This window comes from Accipiter gentilis, chromosome 3 (genome assembly GCF_929443795.1).
Source record: "Accipiter gentilis chromosome 3, bAccGen1.1, whole genome shotgun sequence".
In the NCBI taxonomy this organism is placed as follows: Eukaryota; Metazoa; Chordata; class Aves; order Accipitriformes; family Accipitridae; genus Astur; species Astur gentilis.
This window is the reverse complement of record NC_064882.1, coordinates 47,299,700-47,325,244: the sequence shown is the minus strand read 5'-3', so window position 1 is coordinate 47,325,244 and position 25,545 is coordinate 47,299,700. Positions and strand designations below refer to the sequence as shown.

Sequence of the window (25,545 nt, the reverse complement as noted above, 5' to 3'; positions counted from 1 at the left end):
TTGTTATTTTATCAGCACTTGTCCACCTGGGTCTAAACTTCTCACAGCACTGCTGTGACATGATGCTACTTGGAGGAACCATACTTTGCATGGCTGCTTGTGGACACATGATAGAGGAAACTAGATCATGTAGAACACATCACTTGCAGCAAAATCTCCCAAAAGACTGGAGAGTAACAGCCTTTGCTTGTAACAAAACACTTTGAATATTCATCCAAGAATAATGCTTGTGCCATGAATGTAACTGCACGTCTTTGCTGCTTAACATTTGTATGGTGGCACTACTGATGCAACATTCATTTGAAAAACTGGAAGAGAAAGGAGAAGTTGAAACACATTGAAACATGATTTAAGGCTCAGATAAACTGCCCTCCAAGTGACCTAAGAAGTGCCATCTGTTTGGCTTAAAGAGAAAAATAGAGAAGTCAATGTATAGAGTAACTTGATCTGTTAAGATTATTTACTATCTAATCACTAACATTACTTTATGGGAGTGCTTCCAGTGGCGGGACCCAGGCACTGAAGCCAGGCAAATTCCCATTAGGAACAAGGCAGGGTTTTGCAAGCAATAAGAGTAATCCGTTGGCAATAAAGAATCGAGAAAGACAAACTTTCCATCACAGCATCTTTCACAAAGATGCCTATTCTCAACTCGAAGTCGTACCTGGCTCAAGCAAAGGTCACAGTCTTGATTCAAGAATTTATGATCTGTATTGTGCAAAGGTCAGAGTCGATAAATTAATTCACCCTATAACACTGTCGATGAAAGGAATGCTACTCAGTTAGGACAGGAGACTGTCCATGCTTGCCTTCAACAGCACTACCTGAACCAACGCAAGCCAGAGCAGCCCTTGGTCAGGAAAGTGCCGAGTTCTGTGGTCCTGCTGAATCGAGCAGCACCCAGGACTATGCAGCAGCATGCCCAAAACCCCATAAGCTTCCCTGTTCTCCATGGCTGAGCCAAACTGTACCACGGATTTAGAAAGCCAGGTGCAGCAGGACAGGCTCCCACAAACAACAGCCTGCAGGGAAATCCACCTTTGCTGCCCGTGAGGAAGAGACCTAGAACCAAAAAAAGGATTTCAGGGAAACAGAAGAGCCCAAGACACCATTTCCAGGACAGCTATGGAAAAGTGGGATTTGTAATCACTGGTTGATCAGCCACCACACCAGGGTCACCTCTCTCAATGCTGCAGGGTAGCCTTTGGGGGAGGGGGAAGGGAGGGGGCAGAACAATAAAATAACATTTAAAAATCTGTATTTAATATCAGGTTTGTCCAGCTATCAGAAAGCTTCACCAGTCCTCAGGCAAAGCAGGCACCTTCAGCAACAACAAAAAATTTGATTAAAAGCATTTTGAAGTGACTCAAGAGCTGAGTAAAAGCACCCCCACTTTACCTTCCTTAATGTCTAGTACATGGATTTTTATACTTCTTACAACCTATCTAGCTCTAATAGGTTAATCAAAAAAACACTTATGAGAAATCTAAGAGATGGAGGGTAAAGGGATAGGAAAATATTTCATTTCCTCCATGAACTACTGATCAGGATACAGCAGGGTCTGAAAGCAAGCATTTAATGCACAGCAAAGAGAACATAGAGTTGCTTAGGTCAATTTTTTCCAGACCTACAAAGGCTTTTGCAAATTCAACTTGTAAAATTTGTTCCAGAAAAGGCAAGAAAGCAGGGAAACTCTGGCTGCACAACAGTCTCTTCTGTACGGAGCAACAATCTCTCATTGCTGCTAGCACCGAAGAGGAACGGCACCCAATCCGAAGGTTGCAAATCCACCCGCATCCACCAAGAGCATGACAAAAGAGGGGAAAAATTAAATCTGCATGGTTCTGTAGTATAATTAAGCAGCAAGCTGACAGCAAGTTTTCTTGCTGGCAGTTTTCAGATGAAGCTGGCTAAGAATAATGCCCCTAAAACCCATGCTTTGACAAACAAAAATTGAGATAGTGACTTCGGTGCATTCATTAGCAATCCACATCGTCTAATTTTGTTTTCTGGATCCATTGGGTGAGATCCAGCTAAAAGACTACAGCCACAAACATAGTAATAAGTAGCACTAGACTGATAGGGCAGATCTACAGAGCAATGTAGGTGGTACTTCGACCGACTATTCAGCTGACCAAAAGCAGTTACCTGTTTTAGGGCTGCTCTTGTGCTACCTTTAAACAAAGGTACCATTTCGGTGCCTTGGTCCAGGCGCTGAGCTTCATTGTTCCACCTCCATCTCTATGATCTCAGCAGTGATCTCTTCAACCTTATCTCTCCCCATCCCAGACAGCTCCCAGTCTTAGTTCCTTGCTCAATGCTCCCCAAGCAGAACCCTGGGACCCACTACTCAGACTTTATAAAACATCACAACAAATAGCATGGATGTAGAAGCACCACTTGCTCACCATTGCTCTGAGCTTGCACAGTTGCAAGCCTCCAGCAATAGATTTCAAAACCACCAAGCTATTTTAAAATGCAAGCAGCTCATTATTTTTTTTTAAAGTGCATTTAACAGAATTGCACTAAAAAAAACCCACACAAGTGCATTTAACTGAGTAACACTAATAGCCCCAAATGATGGAGAGCACCTCTCAAGGGTTCCTAGAGAGTTTTCGGACTTCAGCTTCATGTGCTACTCAAAACACAGCTATCGCTAAGGCAGAACAAAGCAACTCTCTGCAGCTATTTAGGACAGGAAGCGAAGGATGCTGTGTCCAACTGATAGTGCAAAAGGAATTTTAAAAAGGCAACATGTAATGTCTCAGGCCTTGAGCCAATTTGCTTCAAAGGACCTTGGTGTCCCCAAAGGGGAAATTAAGAAGAAAAAAACACACACGTAGAAAACAAAGAAATTATGCACAAAGCTTTTCTATTTTGCAGGGTGCTTTGCCTCCAGCAACGAGCCCTACACGATGGGCCACATGCAACGCTGCACTCTTAAATCTGTTCTTCAGCCCCAGGGCTGCAGAGCTGCTCGTTATCACGCGACCCAGACGTTTCCAGACCAGGAGGGGCTATCGTGGCCATCGGATCTCCTTCATAAACACATGCTATAAAGCAGCCCAGCAATTCCCAAAGCAGGCGGAATCGTTCTGAGGTTACTACATCCACGAACGCCTAATCCAGCCCAAACAGGGTGCACACAAACCGCTTCCTCTGTGGGATTTAAATCAGTCTGCAACTCTATCATCATTGTAGTCAGGGAAACGGGACAGTAAAGGGTGCTGGAGTAGAACAGGGGATCTTCTCCGTGGCTACATCCCCTCCCAACACACCTTCCATATATTTGGTTTGTGAACCTTTTGGGTAAGACTGATTTCCCTTGTGATAATCCAGCAGTGCCCCAACAGAAGAGCAGTTTGCCAGATGCGCGTCATCACTCTACACAGTAAACGAACCCTCTTATCCCAGGGTATTCTCCCCACAAAGATCAGCTTGCAAAGCCACTTCACCTCCAAGCCAACATACAGCAAAGGTGGCAGTAGACAGCAACCACCACCGAGGGAGTTTCATGAACCACATCCTGCGGAAGAGATTTAAGCCCCGTCCCACATGAAGATTAAAGAGCCAAACCCCATCTCTCATATATTTACACCTTTGGCTTGTCAAAATATGGGTGCTGTTCAGCAGCAGTTTAGAAGTCTTCCTTTAGAGGAAAAAATAAAGTCCTGACTTTTCCTGTTTGGGAAGTGGGCAAGGGGAAAAACAACATAGTATACTGGTTCAATTTAAAAAAAAAAAAAAAAAAAAAAAAAGAGAAAAAACACACACACGGCACAGGATGTGTAAAAATAGGGCTCCTGATTAGATCAGGACAATCAACTATGAGTTCCACCTTCTCGGCTTGTAGAGGGACTTGTCCCTCTCACCCGCCCCGTGCCAGCAGCCGCCCGGGCTTGCACACTCCATGTGGGAACGCCAGCCGAAACGGGTGCCTTGCAGCACAAAGATATATGAATTTAATGCATGTTTCAAAGCTTTGAAAGGACCCACTGGTTTACTTAAGATCAGTTTGATGCCAGTCAAGGACAAACTAAAGCAGGTCCTGCCTTTACAGAAGACCTTGGGTTTGGACTGAAGTCCCGGTGAGGCAGCCTGCCGATCGAAACCGCAGCTACAGTGAAGCCCATTCCCCGTGCCACAGGGCGGGTGTGCAACCCTAGCATGGCTCAAGGAGGGATGGTATAGTATATATACATCAGGGACACAGCAACAAAATTTGGGAGCTCCTGGTTTTGTCCATCTCCAAACCTGAATCAGGTCTCCAAATCTTCCCTTGGCTTTCCCAGCCCACCTTATCCATCCTGGCCATGGAGGGGAAAAAAAAGAAAACAAAAAAACCAAACAAACAAACAAACCCAAAACAACCAAAAAAAACAACCACAAAAGCCAAAGAAACAGCAAACTCCCCATATAATCTCTCCCCACGCGGTTCCCAAGCATACAAGTGAACAGACACACAGGTCACCAGAGCAGTTGCATGGAGCTGGCCGCTCGCACACGCGTGCTCCTCCACCCACCCCTTGGGAATGGCTATTTTCAGCTAGTTCAGACGGTGAAGCTCACGACTGAGGAATTATCTTTACACGGCTGTAGCTGCTTCAAGCATGAGCTGCTCTAAAAATACAATCCACATTAAGGAGACTCAAAAAAGCATGCCAAGAGCTCATTAAAGATCAGCGGAAAGTCTGTCTAAGTGAAAAACAGCCTTCCAGCTTGTGCTTCAGCCTGCAAACAAGGATGGGGAGGACTTCAGAGAAACATCATCTACCAAAATTTCACGTGGGAAAAGCACACCTCTGAAGCCAAGAGCAGGGTCAACCTCCACAGCACCTGCAGACAATGGCCAAAATATATATACATACATGTAGATATGAGGTTTATATGTAACAGCTGGAAACCACAAAACTTGGAGCAGGTGCAAAACTTGGCATTCAATTGCATTAAACAAGTAACAGGACAAACAAGGAGGTAACGCTATGGATTAACCTAATGAATGATCACTGCTGTGGTCTTAAGAAAAAAAAATAAACTGCTACTGTCCAAGAAATAGAAGGGGAGGAGAAGCATTCACTTGAAGGGCCTGCAGCAGAGATTTAAGAATCTAGTTGTATAAAAACATACATATAACTTCATAGAAGAGGGAGGCCTTGAGTCACGATGTCAGAATTGAACAGTTCTGCTTGTGTCCAAATCCTCTTGACGGAAGAGGAAACAACCCACCAGGAATGGGGAAATGACTGGAATGCCTCATTATTTTGAAGATGCAAAAGCGCTTTAAAAAGAATAAAAAGTAAAAGCAACCTGTTTGCCCTCACGTTCATTAAGTGCCTCAGAGCTTTGGTTTAGTGGTGTCAGACCAATTGGTTCCAGAAAGGCAATTATTTCTGAATTTGAAATAGTTTGTGTGCCACAGCATAGGAGAGTCAGTCTATCTAATCTCATACATGGACCACCAAGAGATGCTGGAAAGTATTAAAAAGTCCCACAACAGACAGATGCAGGAGAGTTTGTTGTGAGCGATGGGTCCCAAGGACCTCACACAGATGTCACTGTGACATCTCCCACGCACAACTGCTTTATCTTTGAATTTTCATGTTGCTCAGTTTAAATGACACCTCCTGAACACCACAAATTAACAGACCAATAATTACCAACCCTGCCAGAATGAACATACAGACCAGCCTGCAAGCTTCCAGAAACACACCTACTTCTTTCCCTCCTGCCAGACGGTGGGCAAGCAGACCATAAATCATATATTTAAAACTCAAAAAATCTTTCAGAGAACACATTCCAAAATGCAATTACCCTAAATACAGCACATTTTTATTCTGCATCTCTGCCAATGTTAAATTACTGGATTTTTCATGGCATTTTTCAGTATCTGGATGGGAATTTATCTGTTTGTATTATCCCTCCCCACCTAGGAGAGCTAGCTTCTCCAAAACTCCTGGCCAATCACACACCAAAATAAACAAATTGCTCCTTTATTATACCTTTTCTGAGCAAACACAGTAAAAAAAACTCTAAAGCTTTGACACTTAGCAATGTGCTTCTGCTGGAAAACCATTAACACCCAGCCCACTACAGCAGTATCAGCTAAAGGACTGGATGCTAACATCCCATTCACACAGACATACTGCAAGTAGTGGCCAAGCAATAAGAAATACTGAAAAAACACAGATTTTAGTGAAGAAAGTCATCTCTGGGCAACAGTTCACTCAACTGAAAATAGGGCAGAAGTGTTTTTCTGTATTTTGCCTTCTTGAACCGGCTCACATTTCTAATGTCTAAGAGTGGTTATCACAGTGTTTATTGGGTTTTCAGTCCAGTCCCCAGTGAGCACATGGTCAGGTCACAAAACCCTCTCACTGGACACGGTAATTGCTGGTGATTTCAGCAGAGACCAACGGAGACCGTGTTATCAGCACCCCTGGGACAGCCTTTGGTCTTTGCACTGATGGGGCCAGGCTGGAGCATCTGCACAGTCCCCACCTGGTTGTGTTTCTCTTAGCCAAGGAGAGAGTTGCAGACTGCATGGATGCTAGCATCAAACCTTCACAAATTCAGAGAACTGAGGAAAAATACCTTTATATGCAACAGCTGAAGAAATGCTTTAAGATACCTCACAGTCCTGTGACTTTTCATGTATTTTGCTAGTTCTCCCAAGAAATAGAGCAGAAAATGGGGATATTGACACTGCTTGCAGCGATAAGAGTGCTGCATCTGTCAATTTATTCAGCAGAGCTGCAGCTGCAAACCCTGTGGAAGGGGATGGTCCCCCAGAAGACTGAGTGACAGACATCAGAGACAGAATAAGACCTGCTAAAGCACTCCTAAGTGTCACACAGATTATGCAGAAGAATATAAACACCCTGGTTTTTGAACTAGCCTTTGCAGGACTGCTCTTTAGAACCTTACAATATAACGTACTGCTAGCCTAAGATACAGAAAGCAGCGTTCTCCTCTTCCAACTTGTAACTCAGACAAGTATATTCCACTCCAACATGAAAAAAAACTCACAGCCTTTCAGCAAAGCACATTTGTTTGAATTTATGCATGCGTACTTTGTATAGAGAAAACGCACATAAAATAAACTAAGCTGGGGGCAATTTAATCTGAACAGCAGTTTCAGCTTGCTTTCTGCAGCTTTGTGTTTTGCTGCTTTAGAAGGTTGAGAAATCACCCGCCAGGCAGTCTTGCTGCTCTCACCACAAACTCCATTTCTGAGGCTGAACTTGGACGCAGATCTCAGAGGAAACATCTTCTCAGTCAAGACTTGGAAGCACAAGGAGACAATTAACAGCACATTTTGGGGCTACAAGCATCGCAGCATTCAGCTAGCAGGTGAAACGTTCAGACAATCTCAATCTCAAGAGGTGGTTTCCTTTCTCTGGACCTCTCTCCTACCCTGTCCTATCTCTCAGTATTTAATTCCCTTCTCCTCAGGTCCTCTCCCCCCACTCCTGCCTGCCCCACGGAAAGCAAGCTGAAGATCTGAGGGTGCTGAGCCCTGCAGCACAGAGGCTGCAGGCAGAGCAGTGGGTACACGCCTAGTCCTTAGATCCAGCACATATCACAAGTTACAGAGGGTGAAAATACAAAAGCAACTGGATTTCTACAAGAAATTCCCACTGGCAGTACTTTTCAAGTGCTCTGTTCCCATCAGGACTCTTTTGTTTTGGATTATATTCTCGTCTTGACAAGGAGCTTTATTTTTGTGTACACTGCCAGACACTCAAAGGCAAGTTATTTTTCAAATAAACGTCACTTGGGCCAAGCCAGGTTGACTCTTAACCTGCACTTCCTGCTTTTATTTCCAGCTTCCATTTATTTTTCTGTCCTCACCACTGCTCGCAGCCTCTGCACTGCAGTTTTATCCATGTATGTAATTAAACATTTCTAACATGGTTTTGTTATTATTACCTCTTAAAGATTTAGGACTTTGACTACAATCAGGAAGCATAACAGGCACTTAAGCACCTACGTCCCTCATATATTGCCCTTCTAATTTAATTGTCATTTATTATTGTTACTTATAGTTTCCAATAAAAATGAAAGCACTGCCTAACTAGACCAGTGTGGATTAGTTAACCTCAGACTCTGACTGAGCATCCTACGTATTACACTTCAGATAAATCTGTACCAGACCCAAATCTGAGCATCAGCACTAAAAACGCTCAAGAAAAAATAACTGTGATTATGCTTTTAACCTGCATGACCAAAATCTTGTGCTGGACAAGACACAGAGATCCATTCAAGAAGGGCAACCTAAAGAAACCAGCCTGAAATCCAAACAAAGCTGCACACTGCATCCCAGCTACAGGGCATTTCCCAGTGCTTTGGATCTAGTCGTTAGAAAACCAGTGTTTGACCTCACCTATATCTCCAACAGACAGCTGTTTTTAAGGAAAAGAACAAAACACAACTTCATTTCAAGGTTATTTTGCATGGATTTCTATTATTTGGGAGAATCAGAGAGGAATGAAGTTAGATTGCATTTCCCAGGAGAGAATGTTTTGTTCTTAACTTCAGACTTTCATATAGTTGGTTTAAAAAATAAAATCAAGCAAATGGACAAATGAAGATTAAGTGCAGACAAATAAATGGACAGCAGGTCCATACAATTATAATAAAAGAACTGGTGTGTTTGTTCCTATTACAGTTATTTTTGCCAAAAGAGTGAACTCCCTTTAAGACACAGAATAGTATGTGAGGCTTTTATAAAAACACAAACACCCCTGACATATTTTACTGCAATCCGTGGATGTGTCATCTACCAAGTTCCCTTCCAGCACCTATTTTGGAATTCTCTCCAAAATAAAGTACATGCAAGTTTGTCTGGCACGCAACAATTCATGGCACAATACCAACAAAAGATGTTCATTTTTAGTTGCTGCTTCCGAACCAAGAAGCAAGCAAGCAGGACCAACATATCACAGAGTATATAGAAAGAAGTTGTTGGTTTGGCAGAGGTTTTTTTGTCAATCGATAAATTCAAAATAAAGACCTTGCTCTTAACAACAGAATTTCACTAAAAAAAGTTGCCAGCAGGTAGAAGAAGGTGGACACAGAGGAACAACCCACCTATTAGTATTGCATGGCCCCAGACCTGCTTTGGCTTACAAAAAAACAAAATTATATGAATAATGTATTATTTTATTTGTGTCCTGCCTGTGTTACCCTGCTGATAGCAGGCAGTTTCAACCACCACAGCACGCATTTTTGGTCACCGGTGCGTGCCACACAGATTCCCAGGGACTGCGAGAGAAACCCACACCTGCAGCACAGACCACAAGTACAGGACAAATTGGAAAACTCCAATTTCCAGTTTGTCTTGTCTAGAACATAAATGTCCCCATCTATTTGGACTAACACAATATACACTTCCCAGCCCAGCTACAGCATTTCCAGCTTGCACTGGGAAGAAAGAAAGAAAAAAAAAAATCTTACCAGGACCATAACATGTCGTGCTGTGCTAATTCAGAGGAGCGACCGTCACTACAGGGCTTCAGGGCTTTAGCCTCTGTTGCTTTGTTTTATAGAATCATAGCATGGTTTGGGTTGGAAGACACCCTCAAAGATAATCTAGTCCAACTCCCCTGCACTACATCAGGTTGCTCAAAGCCCCATCCAGTTGACCTTGAACACTTTCCAGAAATGGGGCATCCGCAACTTCTCAGGGCAACCTGGTCCAGTGTCCCACCACCCTCAGCTTAAGAGATTTCTCCTTACATCCAATCTAAATCTACCCACTTTCAGTTTAAAACCGTTGCCCCTCGTCCTGTCACTACAGGCCTTGGTAAAAAGTCTCTTGCCATCTTTCTTATATGTCCCCTTTAATATATTGAAAGGCCAAAGAGTCGTTTTCCTAAAGAGAAGTTTGCTATAGTCCTGCATGGGAGTGCAGGATCTAAGGAGAAGCTCAGACTGGGGTTTCTCTAGCACTTAAATGCAAAGAAAGTCAAATAACATCAAATAATTCTGATGGATTCCACCTAAAACTGGAAGATTGATTCAGTTCCAGTGAGAGCACCCAGGGCAGAAGAGCAGAAGAAAGTCAGTAACACAGACTGCGCCCTTCCAAGGTGAGCTAGCCAAGCTCCCCGCATGTTGTTGTAAAGAGCAGCCCTTGGAGCCCACACAGCTTATTGTTATGGCTACCCCGAACAGCCAGTTCAATTCCTATGGGCAAAATACTCCCCAGTTTGTGTTGGGCTATAAGATGCAAGCCAGAAGCCATAGCATTTTAACTTGAATTTGAGTTCTGACTTTAAATTATTAAGTTTTCCAGACATTTATTAACTTTTTAGAATAAAAGCATGATAGCAGCACATGGGATTATTCAGAAGAGGAGGCAAAAGGCAGGTGAACCATCTACCAAGTATTTCTTTCAGAGGCAACAGATGCCGAGTGCAGCACGGACAGTTAGAGCACTGCCACACATTTATGTGTTTGCGTACCTACACCAGCCATTCCAGTTATCCTTCAAACTAGCTGGTATCACCAACACAACCATGCAGCCATAGTAAACATTGCCATATTGCTCACTAGCTGAAACGCTTTTGGCATCTCAGTTCAATTCTAGAAGAAACTAAGAAGGAAAATGTATATTCCCCAAATGGATCACATGAAATTCCCAGACTTTCCTTCCAGGACAGATGCTTCAGCTTAAGTTGCTTGGCCAAATAACAGCACAAGTCTGATCTCAGTTCTTCATGAGAGGACATGGACATTTCACGGATATAACCTATCAATTAACTGCTCTTCCGCTGCTTCAAAAGGCTGTTGTTGTCAAGCTTAAAAGAATCTATAGAAGTAAACAGGCAAAATCACAAGACACTGAAGAATGACTGTCCATCAGGACAGAGACTGTCCTCATGACAGTGCACAGCACAGCTGGGCTCCTTGCTCCCGATCAGGGTCTTTGGCTCCGGTGGAACATGTTTTGTTCTCACAGTCCTGCATCTTTCCTGCAGCACAGGAAAGTAACTGTAACCTTGAAAAGCCCCATAAACATGTTACTTCACCCTGAAGCCACAGAAAGTCTCTACAGGTGTACATCATTTTGAACAAAGGAAAACTCTCTGATTTGAGAGAAAAATGGTTCCAGAAGATTCACAATGAATTCATGGTGAGCAGATCTCTAGTCTCCTTTTAAGCTGTGATTAGCAACGAAGTCTGTAAGCTTAAAGGGTTAATCTGGGATCATATGTCCTTACCAAAGCAGCTGAGCATGGAGCTTCTATTTCTACCAAAAGCAACATCTCACTCACACAGGAAGACCCCACAAGATTGGTTTATAAGCCAAGACCATATGTAAATTCACTCTGAATTTAAAAGCCACCAGCTTCCTCCATTTCCACCTCAAGACCAGATCACTCATTCAGCCTGTTCACCTAACATCCCATAACCCGCACCAGCATTCTGCTCCTGGACCTTGCCCCAACCCTGGCCAAACCCTTCTTACTAGCACACAGTCATAACCACCTTACCAGCTCCGTGTCCTCCAGCAGTCTCCCACTGCAGGGCACAAGCTCTGGTTGTCTTCTCCACACCAGCACAGGCCACCCAGCTCAACTTCACCATACCAACTTATAAAGGAAGCATCGGATTATGTAACTGTCAGGAAAAGGCAAGCTGAGAACACCACCAATATATTTAACAGCCTTTCAAGAAGGGCATAGTTTCTCTAACAAAGTCAGATTATAACCTTTTGGTGTCCTATTTTCTCCAAAATGGGCAGACAAAGAAGGAAAAGGATTCACGAGATGGTTCAACTGTCTTTTACTCTCTCTAGCTCCTAACAACCATCCACCCAGAGGGAAACCAAAGGCTAGCTTCTGAACAGTGACATTTGGAAAATATTCTGTTAATAGGTACCATCTTTGGGAGATTGCATCTACTGGTAAGGAAGTTCACATCCACTTGGGCTTCAAGACATGAGTCTGAAAGCAAAGTCTACAGCCATGTCCATCACCCAAAACACTGTGAAGAGCTGCCTCCACATTTCCAGCAACTTATCTTAGTTTCAAGCTTTTCATTACTCAGCAGAGAGGGGAAAAAATGCTGCTTACACTCATCTTTTCCCTTTTTCTTCCTCTTGGATGGCCGGGGGGGGGGAACACACCACACAAAAAAAACACTACTTGGCTTCTCAGTGAACCTTTTATGGAAGACCTGGCAAATCTCTTAACAACACTGACAGATTTTAAGGAGGAGATTTTGTTTGCTCGCTCTTGCAAGCCTGAAACTCAAAGCAGGCGCATAGCTAAGCATCCGTCACAGCCACACACCCTGCTCCGCTGTGTCAGTATCCTTGGCCCTAACATCCGCAGAAGGTACTGCATGGGGGGCGTGCAGCCAGCTAGCAGCTTGGGAGAGACATTTGGAGCTTTATTTGTCACAGAAAGGGAGGCAAGGAATTACTTCAGCACTGAGATGGGGGGGGGGGGAGGGAAGGCTCCTCTGGGATGCATATAAATCATCAGCCGGCTGGCCCAGGGAGAGAGGTGCAGAGGAGGTTATTGCGGCTCTACCAGCACCCTCACCCTCTTGGCAGAAAGAGTGAAGCACGGCATCTCCAAAATGAGCAGCAGCAACCGTGGGGACACCTGAGCTCAAGGAGTCACGTGTCAGTTCTGGATTTTCGGGAACACAAGAAACACTTTCTTTCACTGGCACAGCAGCTGATTACGAGTCTAAGACACCCAAGCCACAGCTCATCACACAACTCTTGAGCTAAATCCTCATCTATTAATACACCCAAGGGCAGATCCTCAGGCTTCCTCCTCACCCAGCTGGGGCATGCAAGGACATGTGCGCTCATGGCACTGCTATCTATTGTGTAGGACAAGTCACCACACCCAGAGTGGGCAATGCAAAGTGAAATCAGCTCTGTGACAGTCCTGCTCGGACACAAGGACATTGGACAGACAGGTCAGTTGGTCTCCAGAGCACCCTTAAAAGCCTCTCCCGACACACAGGGTGCCCTTACTTCCTTGCTCCTGACGCACCAGTGACAACACTGGGCACATTCACAACCCACTAGATGTTCAGGCCAGAAGCAAAGTATTAAAAAACAGGTCAGATAAACGTGCCATGGGGATTTCAGGAAGAAAACAATCACCTTTGCAGATTTGGACCTTTCCATCGCTGCCGCCTGCAGTTTAAAATCCCAAAGGCACCAGTCTACCCCAAAAAGCAGGATTATGATTAGCCTCATCCTCAGCTTTCTTAATAGTCACAGTTGAGAAGAGCAGAAGCAGAGGATTTGCTCACCTGCTGTTCTGCCCCAGCTAATGCTGCTCAGCTGCTTTGTGTCTAAGTGACTGAAAGAGCACAAATCAGTGTGCGCATGTGTCTTGCCTGAGCAAACTGCCAGCCCTAAGGCCAACCTAGCAGGAGAGCTAATTATCCGTAGACTGATTTTCCAAACCAAAATGGATTTGGAAGCAGAGAGAGGAAGTTCCAGCAGACAGGTGCACTGTGCACCATCACTTCTGCAAGGCAGACGGCACCTGGAAAACAGGCTGGGTATCACAAAGAAACAAGTCTTCATGAGGACCTACAACTGCATCTAGAGTTTTTATTAAAGAACGTTACTTCCTAAAGTGTGGCCACAGGAAGTCAAAAAGCCTGGACTCCCGATTTCAGATTTTTCAACAAACTGTGGCACCTACCCTGTGGCACTGGAGGTGGAACCACCTTGACAAGGACAGTGTCTGGCAGAACAGTTAACCCAGCCTGCAGCTTGCTGCCCTCGCAAGGGCTGACAAAGGACAGCAGCCAAAGCCAGGCTGAAGGAACCGCTCCGGTGGCAGCACGGTCTTGAGAGAGCCATTCCGGTGACTCCTCAAATTCAGTGAGAGTGGGACAAACTCTCCCCAGAAACTTAGACACGTGCTTACTGATAACACCACGAGTGTCACACACATAAGGCAGTTGGTCTGCATAAGCAGAGGAAGCCCAGCTTCAGCAGAAAGCTAGAGGCATACTGATCCCCACAAAACTACCATACTAAATTTACAATGGGCAGAGGAACATGCTGCATAGCACTACCTAATACTGAAAGGACATGACAGCCAGCCCAGCTATTGCTTTTGGACCTCAGCTCATGACCAGATAGACCAATGAAGGCAAAGTCAAGCACCCTATTGATTCACAGAGAAGGGATTTCCAGAAGCCACCTCCTCCACTTCAGTCCACACCGCAAGGTCACCCTTCCCTAACCCACTACTGACAGACGTTGCGTCTACCCTACTTTTCAAACCCATCAGCCAAGACACTCTGTAAGGAAATGAGGGAGCCGTGCCAAGATTAAGGTTTTAGGTTTGCCGAAGGGTCTTGTTAGAAGAGAGTCAGGACAACCTACAGAAGAAAGTACTTCTGCTCCAGCTCTTTGAAGGGTTCAGAATTAATGATGATCTCTCTGCAACAGTTGGGGTAAAACACCCAAATCGAGCATCTTTGTGGGAGCAGGAAGAAAACCGTTACCATCGCATATCACTACAAAGAAGAAAAACAGCGTGCTTCTTCATTTCTTCCCTACCCAAAAAGGAAATTAAAAAGGAACAGCTAGAAGTATTAAATGCTTGTGGGTGGCAATGAAACTGCTTAAAAGACATATTTATGTGCTCTAAGGCAGCAGTATACTAACTATGAAAAAAGGCTTTAAACATTCTCACACACACATCCCCCTCAGCCACCATGGTTCAACAGCAAAAGAGACTTTCAAGGAATAAAAGGAAAATATTCCAACTCGCAAATTCAAGCAAGCTAAGCACACATGCAAAATAATCCATGCAAAAAAAAAAAAAGACATGTGAAAAGCTAATTAGTTAATATATGAAAAACTAGTAGCTTCTTCAAACATCATCAGCAGGAAACCTGCCAGAGCAAGCAAGGGAGTGGGAGCTTTTTCAGGAAAACTCTTCTACCGTGGAATGGCTGGAAAAATGCTTTGCTGCATCCCATGGATGGGACTAAGGAGTTTCTACCCCAAAAATTCTCCTGCTGCTGCAGACTGAGAAGTTAATAAAAGATGCTTAGACCAGCTCAGTAAAATGAACAGTTGTGTTTGCTCCCGAACACTAAAGGTGCGTTATATAAAACTGCCAGGCCATAAACACCAGGTCACAAATAACCTATCACTAATATTGTGGTTACCACGAGAGAAGTGGAAGATGGAAAACACGATACTGATTTCTTTAGTGGCTTCTGCAGCGCGTGAAGAATCCTGCAAGCTACAGAGCACTAAACGTGACTGGGCAAAGTAGAACTCTTTTTTATGAAATAGCTAGCAAACATGTAAAAAGTACAATACAGCAAAGGAGACAACAGCTTCTTTGGGTGGCATTCACACATCTTCTTCACTAGCACTCTTTGAAGGAGTCAGACTTGTTAACAAGGGGGATCTGGTCAACCTAAGGCACTTGAATGTTAAAAGCATTGTGAAAATTCAAAGGAAAAAATAGATGGTTGATGTTCCTCTAGTTCAGTGTGTTTCTCAGTGGTTTGGAGAAGGGGTGAACATCAAGATGACATTTTGCAGAGGACACAGAACTATTCAGTTGGATTAACTCCAGAGCAAAAAGCTGCAAAGGATCTTACAACACTGAGTATCAGGTGACAAAACGACAAATAAAGCTCAGTGTCAGCAGTGTAAAGCAGGACGCTTGCAGAAGAGGAACAGGGGACAAACCCTTTATAATACATGAACAGCGAGGGGCTCCAAATTAACTACTACCACTGAGGATGAGAGATGCCAGCAGTATTGTGGCTATATTGTCAGAAGTGTTGGCTCAGACCACAGAGACTGCAAGTAAAAGAAGAGAAAGCAAAGCAGAAAACATCACTGTGCCACTTAACACATCTCAAGACGTGAATCTGCATCTTGATCACTATGTGCAGCTCTGACCTTTCCAGCATCATCGCAAAAAGGTGATAGTTGCTTGAGAAAAGACACCAAGAAAAGGAACAGGGATAATGAGCAATTCAAAACAGCTTTACCAGGAGAATACAATGAATTTATTAAGAACCTTCAACTTGGAAGACAGGAAGAAAAAAAAAAAAAAAAAGACTGACTTCTCATAATCCTTTATAACAGCCTAGACCTTGTCCTACCAAAAAAAAAAAAAAAACCCAAACAATTTTAAACCCTAAAGGAATACACAATGTACAATTAAACTGTAGAACTCATCACTGTATAATGTTTCAATGTGAGAGCATTAGCAGACCAAAATGTTGACGAGACAGCCATGGAGAAAAGATCCTTGGGAAGCTCTTAAACAGAGAAACACTGGTACAAACCGTGCCAAAAGTCTCCAACGTGCAGACCACAAGACACTAGAAGTGTGTGTCTATTTGCTCTGTATCTCATTTGATAAGCAGCCACTCCTCACTACCCATAGAGCAGGGATAATGAAAAGCTTTTGATGTGACCAGTATGAACATTTTCATCATTTTCTCAACTATTAGTTAGAAAGCCCTTCCTTGCATTTATCCTAAATCCCCACTGCTGCAATTGTAGTCCAGATCCCAGCCTGCACAGTCATGAAAGAAGCACTTTTCTTCATCTTCTCAACAGTCTATTCTGCATCTGAAGATGAATTGTGTGCCCATCTTGTCTTCCCTCGATTAAGCAATCCCAGTCATTTCAGGTTTTTTTTCTCAAAGGTTGTGTTTGCTCTCCTTTGGGAAAAAGATTCAGAAAGTATTACTAGGCTTCTGCAGCCATGGACTAAATGACCATTTTATTTACTTATTTTTAGAAAAAGACAGAAATCCTTCAAACCACTAATCCAAAAGTGGAATCAGAAAGAGCATGGCAGAAAGGACAGTTTAGGTAGACTTAAATGCCACAGGACTATGCCTACAGAGGGGCAATCAACCAAGTCCCTAAGCTACTACTACTTTTCTGCAATCCTCTACAGGCAGGATGGCAGAGAACTCTAAAGACAAGCTCAGCTGCCAGCTCAAGATGAAGTACTGCTAAGTCATACACAGTGACAACTCCAGAAGACACCAAGACAGATTAGTAGAGCAAACTTTCCCCAACGATTCAAGGGAAATGTCCCCTTTTAGCTTACTACCTCACAACACTGCATCACATACTGCTATCGCAGACGAGGTGCTTGGAGAGTAAGCAGGAAGATAAATTCAGCAAGCTACTGAGAACCCAGACACATGACCACATCCCACAGAACGGGAACAGCCATTTGATAATCTATCCTTTGACAGTGATTCATTAAATTCCAGAAAGGAATGTACTTCTGCGAGAAAAACCAAGAAAATACAAGGTATAAATAATTGAACAGTACATTCTTGCAAGCTGTTCCCTTCAGAATGCATCAGGGTGCAGACTGAAATAAAAAGGGTTATATGAATTATAAGGATTCACCATCTCAAAGTTGTCCACAGAACCTTAGCACTGCAAATGAGAAAGTGCCCATAAAAACTGAGATAATTAAGTAAAGCATACCTTCAGGCAGAGATTGCCGATGCTCCGCACATTAGGCCAGACCAGTCTGTCTCTCAACAGACTGATAATGCTGATACCAGATCATTTCACAGGAGCAGTTGCTGATACTTTTTTCTCCACAACAGAAAACTTGGGGCTGAACAGCATCAGCCTGACCAGAAGGGAATGCTAATATAATTCAAGCAGTATTGCAATGAACTGTCTTTTAAAAGACGCTTAATTATGTACATATGAACAGAGGCCCAGGCTCATTTTCAGGAGATTGCAGTTTCCCCATCTGGGTGGCAGGAGAATGGGCTGAAAGATGCTTCAAAAGATCCTGCGAGGCTTTTATTAGCAGACAATTTACAGTTGTTACAAGCAGCTTCCTGAGCAAGCTCTGTGGCCAACAGTTAGCGTCTAGACGGCCTGCACTATTTCTTCATGGTGTTGCTTTGCTGGCAGTTGGCATTTCACGAATTACTGTACGTAAAGCAAGGGATGGGAGTTGTAGAGATGGACCTCGTGGAGCCAAGGGGAAGCGTGGCACATGGCGCAGCTACAGGGTGCAAAGTCAGGACAATAACTCAGTATAGTTTTAGCTGTGTTACACGTAGGTTCTCACAGTATCCAGCCTCAGCACGTGTAAGAGAATGTCCACTTCATCCCAAAGCTGATCCAGGGTCTCTTTCCCCTCACCTCACCCAAGGCAGTTTCAGCTGAAGGACAAACTGCCACAATCGCAGCCCCCTACCACCAGTAAAGGTAGTCGCAAAAGCGATCAGAAGGACACTGTACCATCTTCATGTCTCCACTCCACAATACAAATAGGGAAGCTGTTAAGCCAGACGCCTGTCATTACGCCTCACTTCACATCTGTAACACAGACCATTATCCTCATCTCACCCACTAGTGCAAAGATTAGGACCAGCTTGGCCAGCCTTCATTCTTCACACCCAACTCAGAAGACTCAGACTGCTGCTCCTGCACATGTTATGGTTTCCATGCTCATCCGACCCACCGTAAACCAGTTACACTCCCCAACCAAGTAAAACAGTCTTCTGCCAGGTGAGGGAATTGCAAGCAGCTCACAGAAGGAGGACACATCCAAGTTCATGGACATTAGATGTCTAATAGCACAGCTGGCCCCAAGACCTGGTACCCTGCCACCAAATCCCTTGTGCCAGTCTAGACACTGGGAAGCCACAAAACAAGCCCAAGATGAAGTGGGGGCGAACTGATCCAGCTGAAAAAATAACTCAAATAAGGTGGGAAAGGGGAGGGTTGTGCTTCAGCACCCACAGGAATGCTATGCCACACCAATATTTGGGAGGAGCAATGAAAGATGAGGAAACTGCTTAAGCCAATACTGGCCCATCAAAATACACCCCATAGCCCCAACCATGAGAAGCAATGTGCACTTAACAGCAGGCAGCTTGACCAAGCCCACGTCAGTGCCCGTGACCATAGACTAGGAATGACACAGCAGTTTAGTGTCTGGCTGGACAACCTCATTGAGCTTTTATAAACCTAGCAAGGCTCAGTCTTGACTTTTGCCATCACCAAGTCCCTCGTTCCCATTCCCTCACAACCTCCTCCCAGGACTGGAAACACTATTTGTGCTACCACATAGCAAAACATGTTGAAGCAGAACTGCATTAAAGCAAAACATTTTTTTAGTTTTAGTGGGTTATTTTTCCATCCAGGTGCATTTTCCAACCAGGTTTACCACAGGGCTTGTACTAATGCCGCAACTTTCAGCTAAGGAGACACTGGCGAGCTCAGAGGGGCTAAGCAAGGGCCCCAGCGCTTGCTGGACACCATCCATAAGTTTATGTCTAAGAGCAAATCTTTGGTTTTCCAAGTTCAGCACCAGAAACATGAACGGCACAGGAACAGAGCTGTGGTAGTTCCAGCTCAGCTCCATCTGAAGCCATAGAAGAAAATAAACAAAAGAACATGCCCCCTTCCAGGTCAGGACTCAGGATCTCAGACAAGCTGCTGCTATTTGCGCTATCGCATTGCTCCAGCCAGGACCTGAGATAGCACCGAACAATGTCAGCAAGACGGGCTGCAGCAACACCGCTTCTGGCTCCCACACATCCAGCTCAGGTGTCTCAACGCTACCCCCATACAGCCAGCCAGAGCCTGAGGGTAGCAAGAAGGACCTAAAGTGATGTCCCTGTGGGAGATGAGGTTAATTATATCCATTAGTCACCAATGAGCACATTATTTGTCAAACAGTCAAGCCAGGAGACCCAGAATCCTAAGAAAAATGCAGTTGAGGACCTCTGGCTCCGTTGTTTAAGATGAACCTGGGCAGGGGGGAGGTTATAGGCAGGAGATGAACATGGCAAACTGCCAGTAAACAGGTCAGCCAGGTAGTTCCAGGGCAGCCAGAGCAACGCTAATCCCAGACACAGTCATGGAAAAGTTGATAAAGGATTTAGGGAATAGAGCTTAATTACAGTCCTACTTAAATCTCAGTCAAGAGCTGCTTAGTAGAAAAGTAGAAACGCTACCCTATCAAGTGCACTTAATTTCATTCTTGGGTTAAACAACGTTGTAATCTCTCTGAACACACATAATTAGCAGACATATATGAAACTCCTGTTAAAAATATAGGTCTGTATAAAGGCACAGACTGGATGATTGCTGATACAACACTTCTCAGTTTTCTAAAAGGGGCACAGGTAAGTACTAGTCCCAACATAACTGATAAAATCTCAACCACTAAGGAACAATCTAGAAAGAAAATGTATATCTAAAAAGAAAAAAAAAAAAACACTGATGATATAATTTGCAGATGACACAAAAGCTGGCAGAATAACAGACCATGAAATCAGGCAGCCGTAGAGAACAATCACTTGGAAATCTTGAACCTTCCCAGCAACTTGCACTGCAGGAGAACCAAGCGTGAAGGTACACTCGTAGTAATGAGGAGCATGATCCATAGCTACAAACAACTGTGCCCCCAAGAAAATATCTCTGTATTAAGTAGCAATTCCTGTTATAACACTGGGAAAAAGAGAGCTGCTCCAATCTCTCGGTGTACAAGCAGGAGACTACCACAGTATCGATGTAATTTTATCTGCCTCTAAAGCAGTGAGGAGACAAGAATACTGTAACTACATCTATGTGGCCAGACGGGGCTTTTTTAATTTATCAAATGCTGTTTAAAAATCCTTCACCAATTTCAAAAAGCTGCAAATGCAGCTTGAGAGCAGGAAAAGGGTTTTCGACAGTGATAGACATACAGAGCTCAAGCCGTAAAACTGAAAAGAAGTGACTTCAAAATACAAGCCTGTATTTTAACCATGAGAAGACACCAGGTGTTAAAGGACACTGCAGAGGAGCATGGGAAAGGACAGCAAAACATCTGCAGGCTGAAACCGAGAACATTTTAAAATTATTAGCAATTCAGATAATCACACAAGCTCACCTTCAGATGACAGGCTGAGCACAGGGAAGGTGGGTGAAGTTATACAGCCCACATTTATGGGGTGTCATACAAGATAATCTCACTGTTTCTCCTGCCTTTATTCTGTACCAGTTTGAGTCAATCATTTAGAATCTAGGACTACAGCCCAAAACACAGGGCCAAGGAGAAGTTAAAATAAAGGGAGACAATGTGAGAATCACAGAAGAAAGCAAGACAGCATCAGCTGTGCAATAAAGTATTATCTACATATCAAAAGTAACCTCTACATATCAAAAGTAACAGTGAGATGTTTCAGGACAAGCACTTGGCAAATGCTGTATGAGCTTGCAGAGTGAGGGACTACTACCCTTTTCCCAAAGAGTAAGTTTGATTAGAAACCACAGAGGCATCCTGGCAGAGAGGCAAGCATCCTCACTTTCAGTGACTGCAGCTCAAATATTATGGTCCATCGCTAGCTTCCCATCACTTAAAAAAAAAAGCCAAAGTGGACAAAATCTCACCAAAGAGCAACAAACTTGATTGGTCAATTGAGTGTAATAAAAATTAGAGCACTTGGGTGTCACAGCTTAGTCAAGAGGTGGTTTTAAGCGAGAAAGAGTTTCTTTTCCCTTAGAAGGTTATCTGATCCTGCAGAATTAAGTGATTCTTAGAAGCCTAGATACAGAAAGGGGATCCAAAAATACTCTGCAAAATCAAGAAACGTAGCACTAGAGAAAAAACGAGGAACTAGAACAGCAGAAGGAAGTGGAATTAGGAGCAATGGATATAATTAGTAGAGGTTGAATAGCAGGAAAGACATCTTGAAGTGGATTATTTTGATTCCAGGAACACCGCAGACTCGAGGGGATCCCCACAAAGACTCACTGAACTCGCTCGGTGTCCTTCTTCAAATACAATGACATTCACTGTCAGGTAAAAAAAAAAAAAAAAAAAAAAAAAAAAAAAGAGAGAGAGAAGAGACCTCCATGGCATCAGAGCCACCAGCGCAGCAAGACATGAGACTGGCACAGCTCATCACACAGACCGAGGCTGTTGCAACGCTTCCTCACAAGCCCTCGTCTCCCATTTTATATTTAGAATGAAATTCCTCTCCTTGAGGAGGGGCAGGCTTTGTCCCACATCTGCACAGCGCCCGGCACAATGGAGTCCCGGCCCATGCCGCTGACTCCCAGAATCACAGTGAGAACAGAGCAGAAAAATAGGGCTGGAAGGGACTTCAAGAAGGCATCTTGTCCTTCCCCTGCCCCAGGGCAAGAATTACTACACTTGCTATTTTTCTAAGAGAAAACCGTTCTCCCTGATGGGTGGGACACAAACCCACCCAGACAGATGAATTAGTTGGACCTTAAATTTAACATCTTAACCCCTCCATCACCCTCTGATAATAGCAATTCAGCCTTGAGCGCTATGCCAGGACAACACAGAGCATCTGCAGTCGGAGTATCTCTCTCTGCTGAGGCAGAAACTGATAAAAGCGCAATTCCGCAAACAAGCCCCCGCTGGCAGCAGGAGCCCGCAGTTCAGCCTATTTCTGAACTGCTGTTCCTAGAAGGGAAGCCAGCCTAGCTCCTGAAGACACATTTCTTCCATGATGCCTACAAGAAGTGAGTCACCTTTTTTTTAAAGTTTCATCATCCTCTTTTCCGGAGTCTCCAGCACATCATGTTCACCCTGAGCTGGTCTTGTTTCAACTCTAAAAATCCTTGGAAGCAGGTATTGCTTATGCTTATATCATTAATAATACTCCTGATAAAGTACCACTGGACTCTAACAGTTAATGCTAGCAAAGCACAAACCTTTCTTTGCCCCAGACGCGTATTATTACTGTTCTGTGATTCTTGTTTCTTCTGTGGGTATGCAAAGATAGACATTAAGCCCAACTCTTCATCTAACCTTAATATTAATAAACAAGATCAACTGCACTTAGTTCTACGAAATGGAAAAAAACACCCACACTCTTCATTCTGGCAGTTCCCAGACATTCAAACCAGTTTTTTCAGTTTTGTTAATAAATCTAACTCTCAGCATCTCCTGCCATGCAGTTTACCCTTGAAGGTTTCACGGGAGACCTTCAGAAAGAAAACTGCAAAAAGTTAAAAAAAAAAAAAAAAACAAACAAATGGGCAACCCTATAGCAAGATAAATTCAGTGTCCTACTGCTCCACAAATGCAAAGTTTTCCCGTTTTAATTTTGTGCCTGCACTGCAGTATCACTGGAAGTCAAACAGCTTAAACCCATTTATTTTTAAAGACAGCCAGGCAACTCATTTAAAACCATGAGTCTGAAAAACTTAAATATCAAAAAGAAATGAAGAGCTATTGTGGAGGGGGTGGGACAGGAGGTTCCAGACCTGTTTATGCCCAAACACTCCCACCTGGCACTGTGATTTCCAGTTCAGCAGCTCCTGGGCTGATGCAGAGCAGCTGAAAGAGGACAGTGAAACTAACTGCACTGCCCTGCAAAAAGGCACCACACTCCCCTTGCCATGAAAAGCAACAAAGCTTAGCCCTGAATTTAAGTTAGTGATAACGCAACCGTTTAGATTTTGAAGCCCAGTATTTCTGGTAACACACCTCTATCTTTCCTCACCTCTCAGCCTGATCAATTGGGTTACAACGAGCTATAAATACCCTCTACCCATTTGTACCATCAGCCTTCCAGAGGATAACATGCACACTTATGCTCAGCACTGAGTAACGCGTTTTGATACAAAGTTCTCTGGAGAACTTCTGCTTTACTTTAAAGACGGGGAAGGAGGGATGAGGTGTCTCGGTTTGCCAAATCCATTATGTGGCTTCTAACAGGACAGCAATGCTAACAGTACGTGGTCTGGCTAGCAAGAACAGGTCTTAGGTGTGCATAATTCATCTAAAATATCACACTCTTTAAAAAATCAAGTGATTTCTCATGAGACACAAGCTTCAGCTTCACAGCCAGCTACCGCATCTTTCAGATTAATAACGCAGCAGAAGCCACTGCTGCAAAATCCTAACCAGCATCACAAAGAAATACCTAAAAGGCTGAAACGCCAGACCCAGACTCGCAGAAAGGAGCAGAAGGAAAAGGAAAAGCTGAACGGGCAGCACTCCTGGGCACGCAGCTACACCCATCTGCGCTCCTCGGGCAGGAGGAGAGCTCGGCAGTTAACGCAGATGAAGCAACGGGTTCTCCCAGCTGAAGGATACTGCAAGAACCACTGGGAAAAGATGCTTAATAGAGAACAAAGGATCCATTAAGCAAACAGAGGCATTAACTCATATCATCGTCAGTAATTGTACCCATACCCACGGCTTCACAATTAGCCATGGTTTTTGCGAAGCAGACACAAATCAACAAAAAGGCCAGGCGAGGGTTTACAAGAATAACTTTGACAGATTCCAGGCTAAGATTCCAGGCTAAGGGCAAGAAAAATGCCCTCCTTTCTCCTCTTTTACCAGCCACCCCCTCGGGGAAGGCGGCAGCGGGCTGCGGGCACCCCGAGAGCTGCCGGAGGGGCTGGGGGGGGGGGGGGGGCTCAGACCCCCTCAGGGGTCCGAGCCGGAGGGTGAGAGCCCGCCGCAGGAGCTGACAACGCAGCCAGGCAGGAGAAGCCACCTCACGACCCCGGCCCAGGCCGGGCACAGGCCGAAGCTTCCCCCCCCCCCTCCCCGCCCCGTCACGGCGCTTCTCCCTCCCGGGCAGCCCCGCCGGGGCCGGAGAGACAGGCAGGGGGGAAGCACTTCACAGAGGCGACTATGAAATAATAATTAAAACGTCCTCATTGCCTCAAAGTTTTGGGGGGCGGGGGGGGGGGGGGGGGGGAGGAGGGAAAAGCGAAGCCTGACCGAGCCCCCCAACCTCCGCCCAGGCTGGCCGCCCCCGGGTCCCGCCGCCCCGCCCCGGCCGCACCTGAGCGTGGGGCCGATACAGGCCGTGTCGGTGCTCTCGATCTCCCTCAGGATCCGCTCGTGTTCCGCCGCCGTCTCCAGGCTCTCCAGCTCCGCCATCTTCCCCCGCTCCATGGGGCTGCGGCCGGCCGGCGGGCGAGCGGGCGAGCCGACCCACCTGCCCTGCCCGGCCCGGCTTATCCCCGCCCCGGAGCCAACACCAGCAGCCGGGGCCGCCCGCTCCTCTCCGTTCACTCTCCGTGCGGCCCGGCCCGGCCCGGCGCCGCCGCCGCGCCCGGAACGCCGGGAAATGTAGTGCGGGCGGGCGGGGGGCACCGCCGAGGCCTGCGCCGGCGCTGCGACACGCCCGGCAGCCGAGGGGCGGGGAGGGCCCGGCGGCGGGGAGCGGCCCCACTCCACCCCGGGGAGCGGCTCCGGCGTCGGCCCCGCCTGGCGGCCCCGCTGCCCGGAGGGGAGGGTGTCCGGCATGGCAGCGGCCGTCGACCTCCCCTCCGTGAGGGGACGCGGCCCCGTGGCTTCGACAGCTCCCTGGGGGGGGGCACAGCCCCGCGGCAGGGTCCCGGTGTCCTCCACCATGAGGGGACACAGCGCCGCGGCAGGGACCTCCTGTCCTCCTCCGTGAGGAGGGACAGCCGCCGTGGCAGCAACATCTCCCGTGAGGGGACGCTGCCCTGTGGCAGCGATATCCCCCTGGGAGGAGACACAGCCCCGCGGCAGTGACATCCGCCATGAGGGGACAGCCCCATGACAG

At 45.4% G+C, this 25,545-nt stretch overlaps 1 protein-coding gene across 2 annotated transcripts in view; it reads right to left on the bottom strand.

Moving 5' to 3' along the window:
- Nucleotides 1-25,044, bottom strand: part of EXOC6B (exocyst complex component 6B) — a 306,757-nt gene extending 281,713 nt beyond the window's left edge. For both annotated transcript variants that reach the window (XM_049792431.1, XM_049792440.1), the window contains exon 1: nt 24,796-25,044. In XM_049792431.1, the coding sequence (XP_049648388.1) occupies nt 24,796-24,908 (113 nt within the window). In that variant the 5' untranslated portion in view covers nt 24,909-25,044. The remainder of the gene's footprint in view (nt 1-24,795) is intronic.
- Between the last annotated feature and the right edge of the window lie 501 nt (nt 25,045-25,545).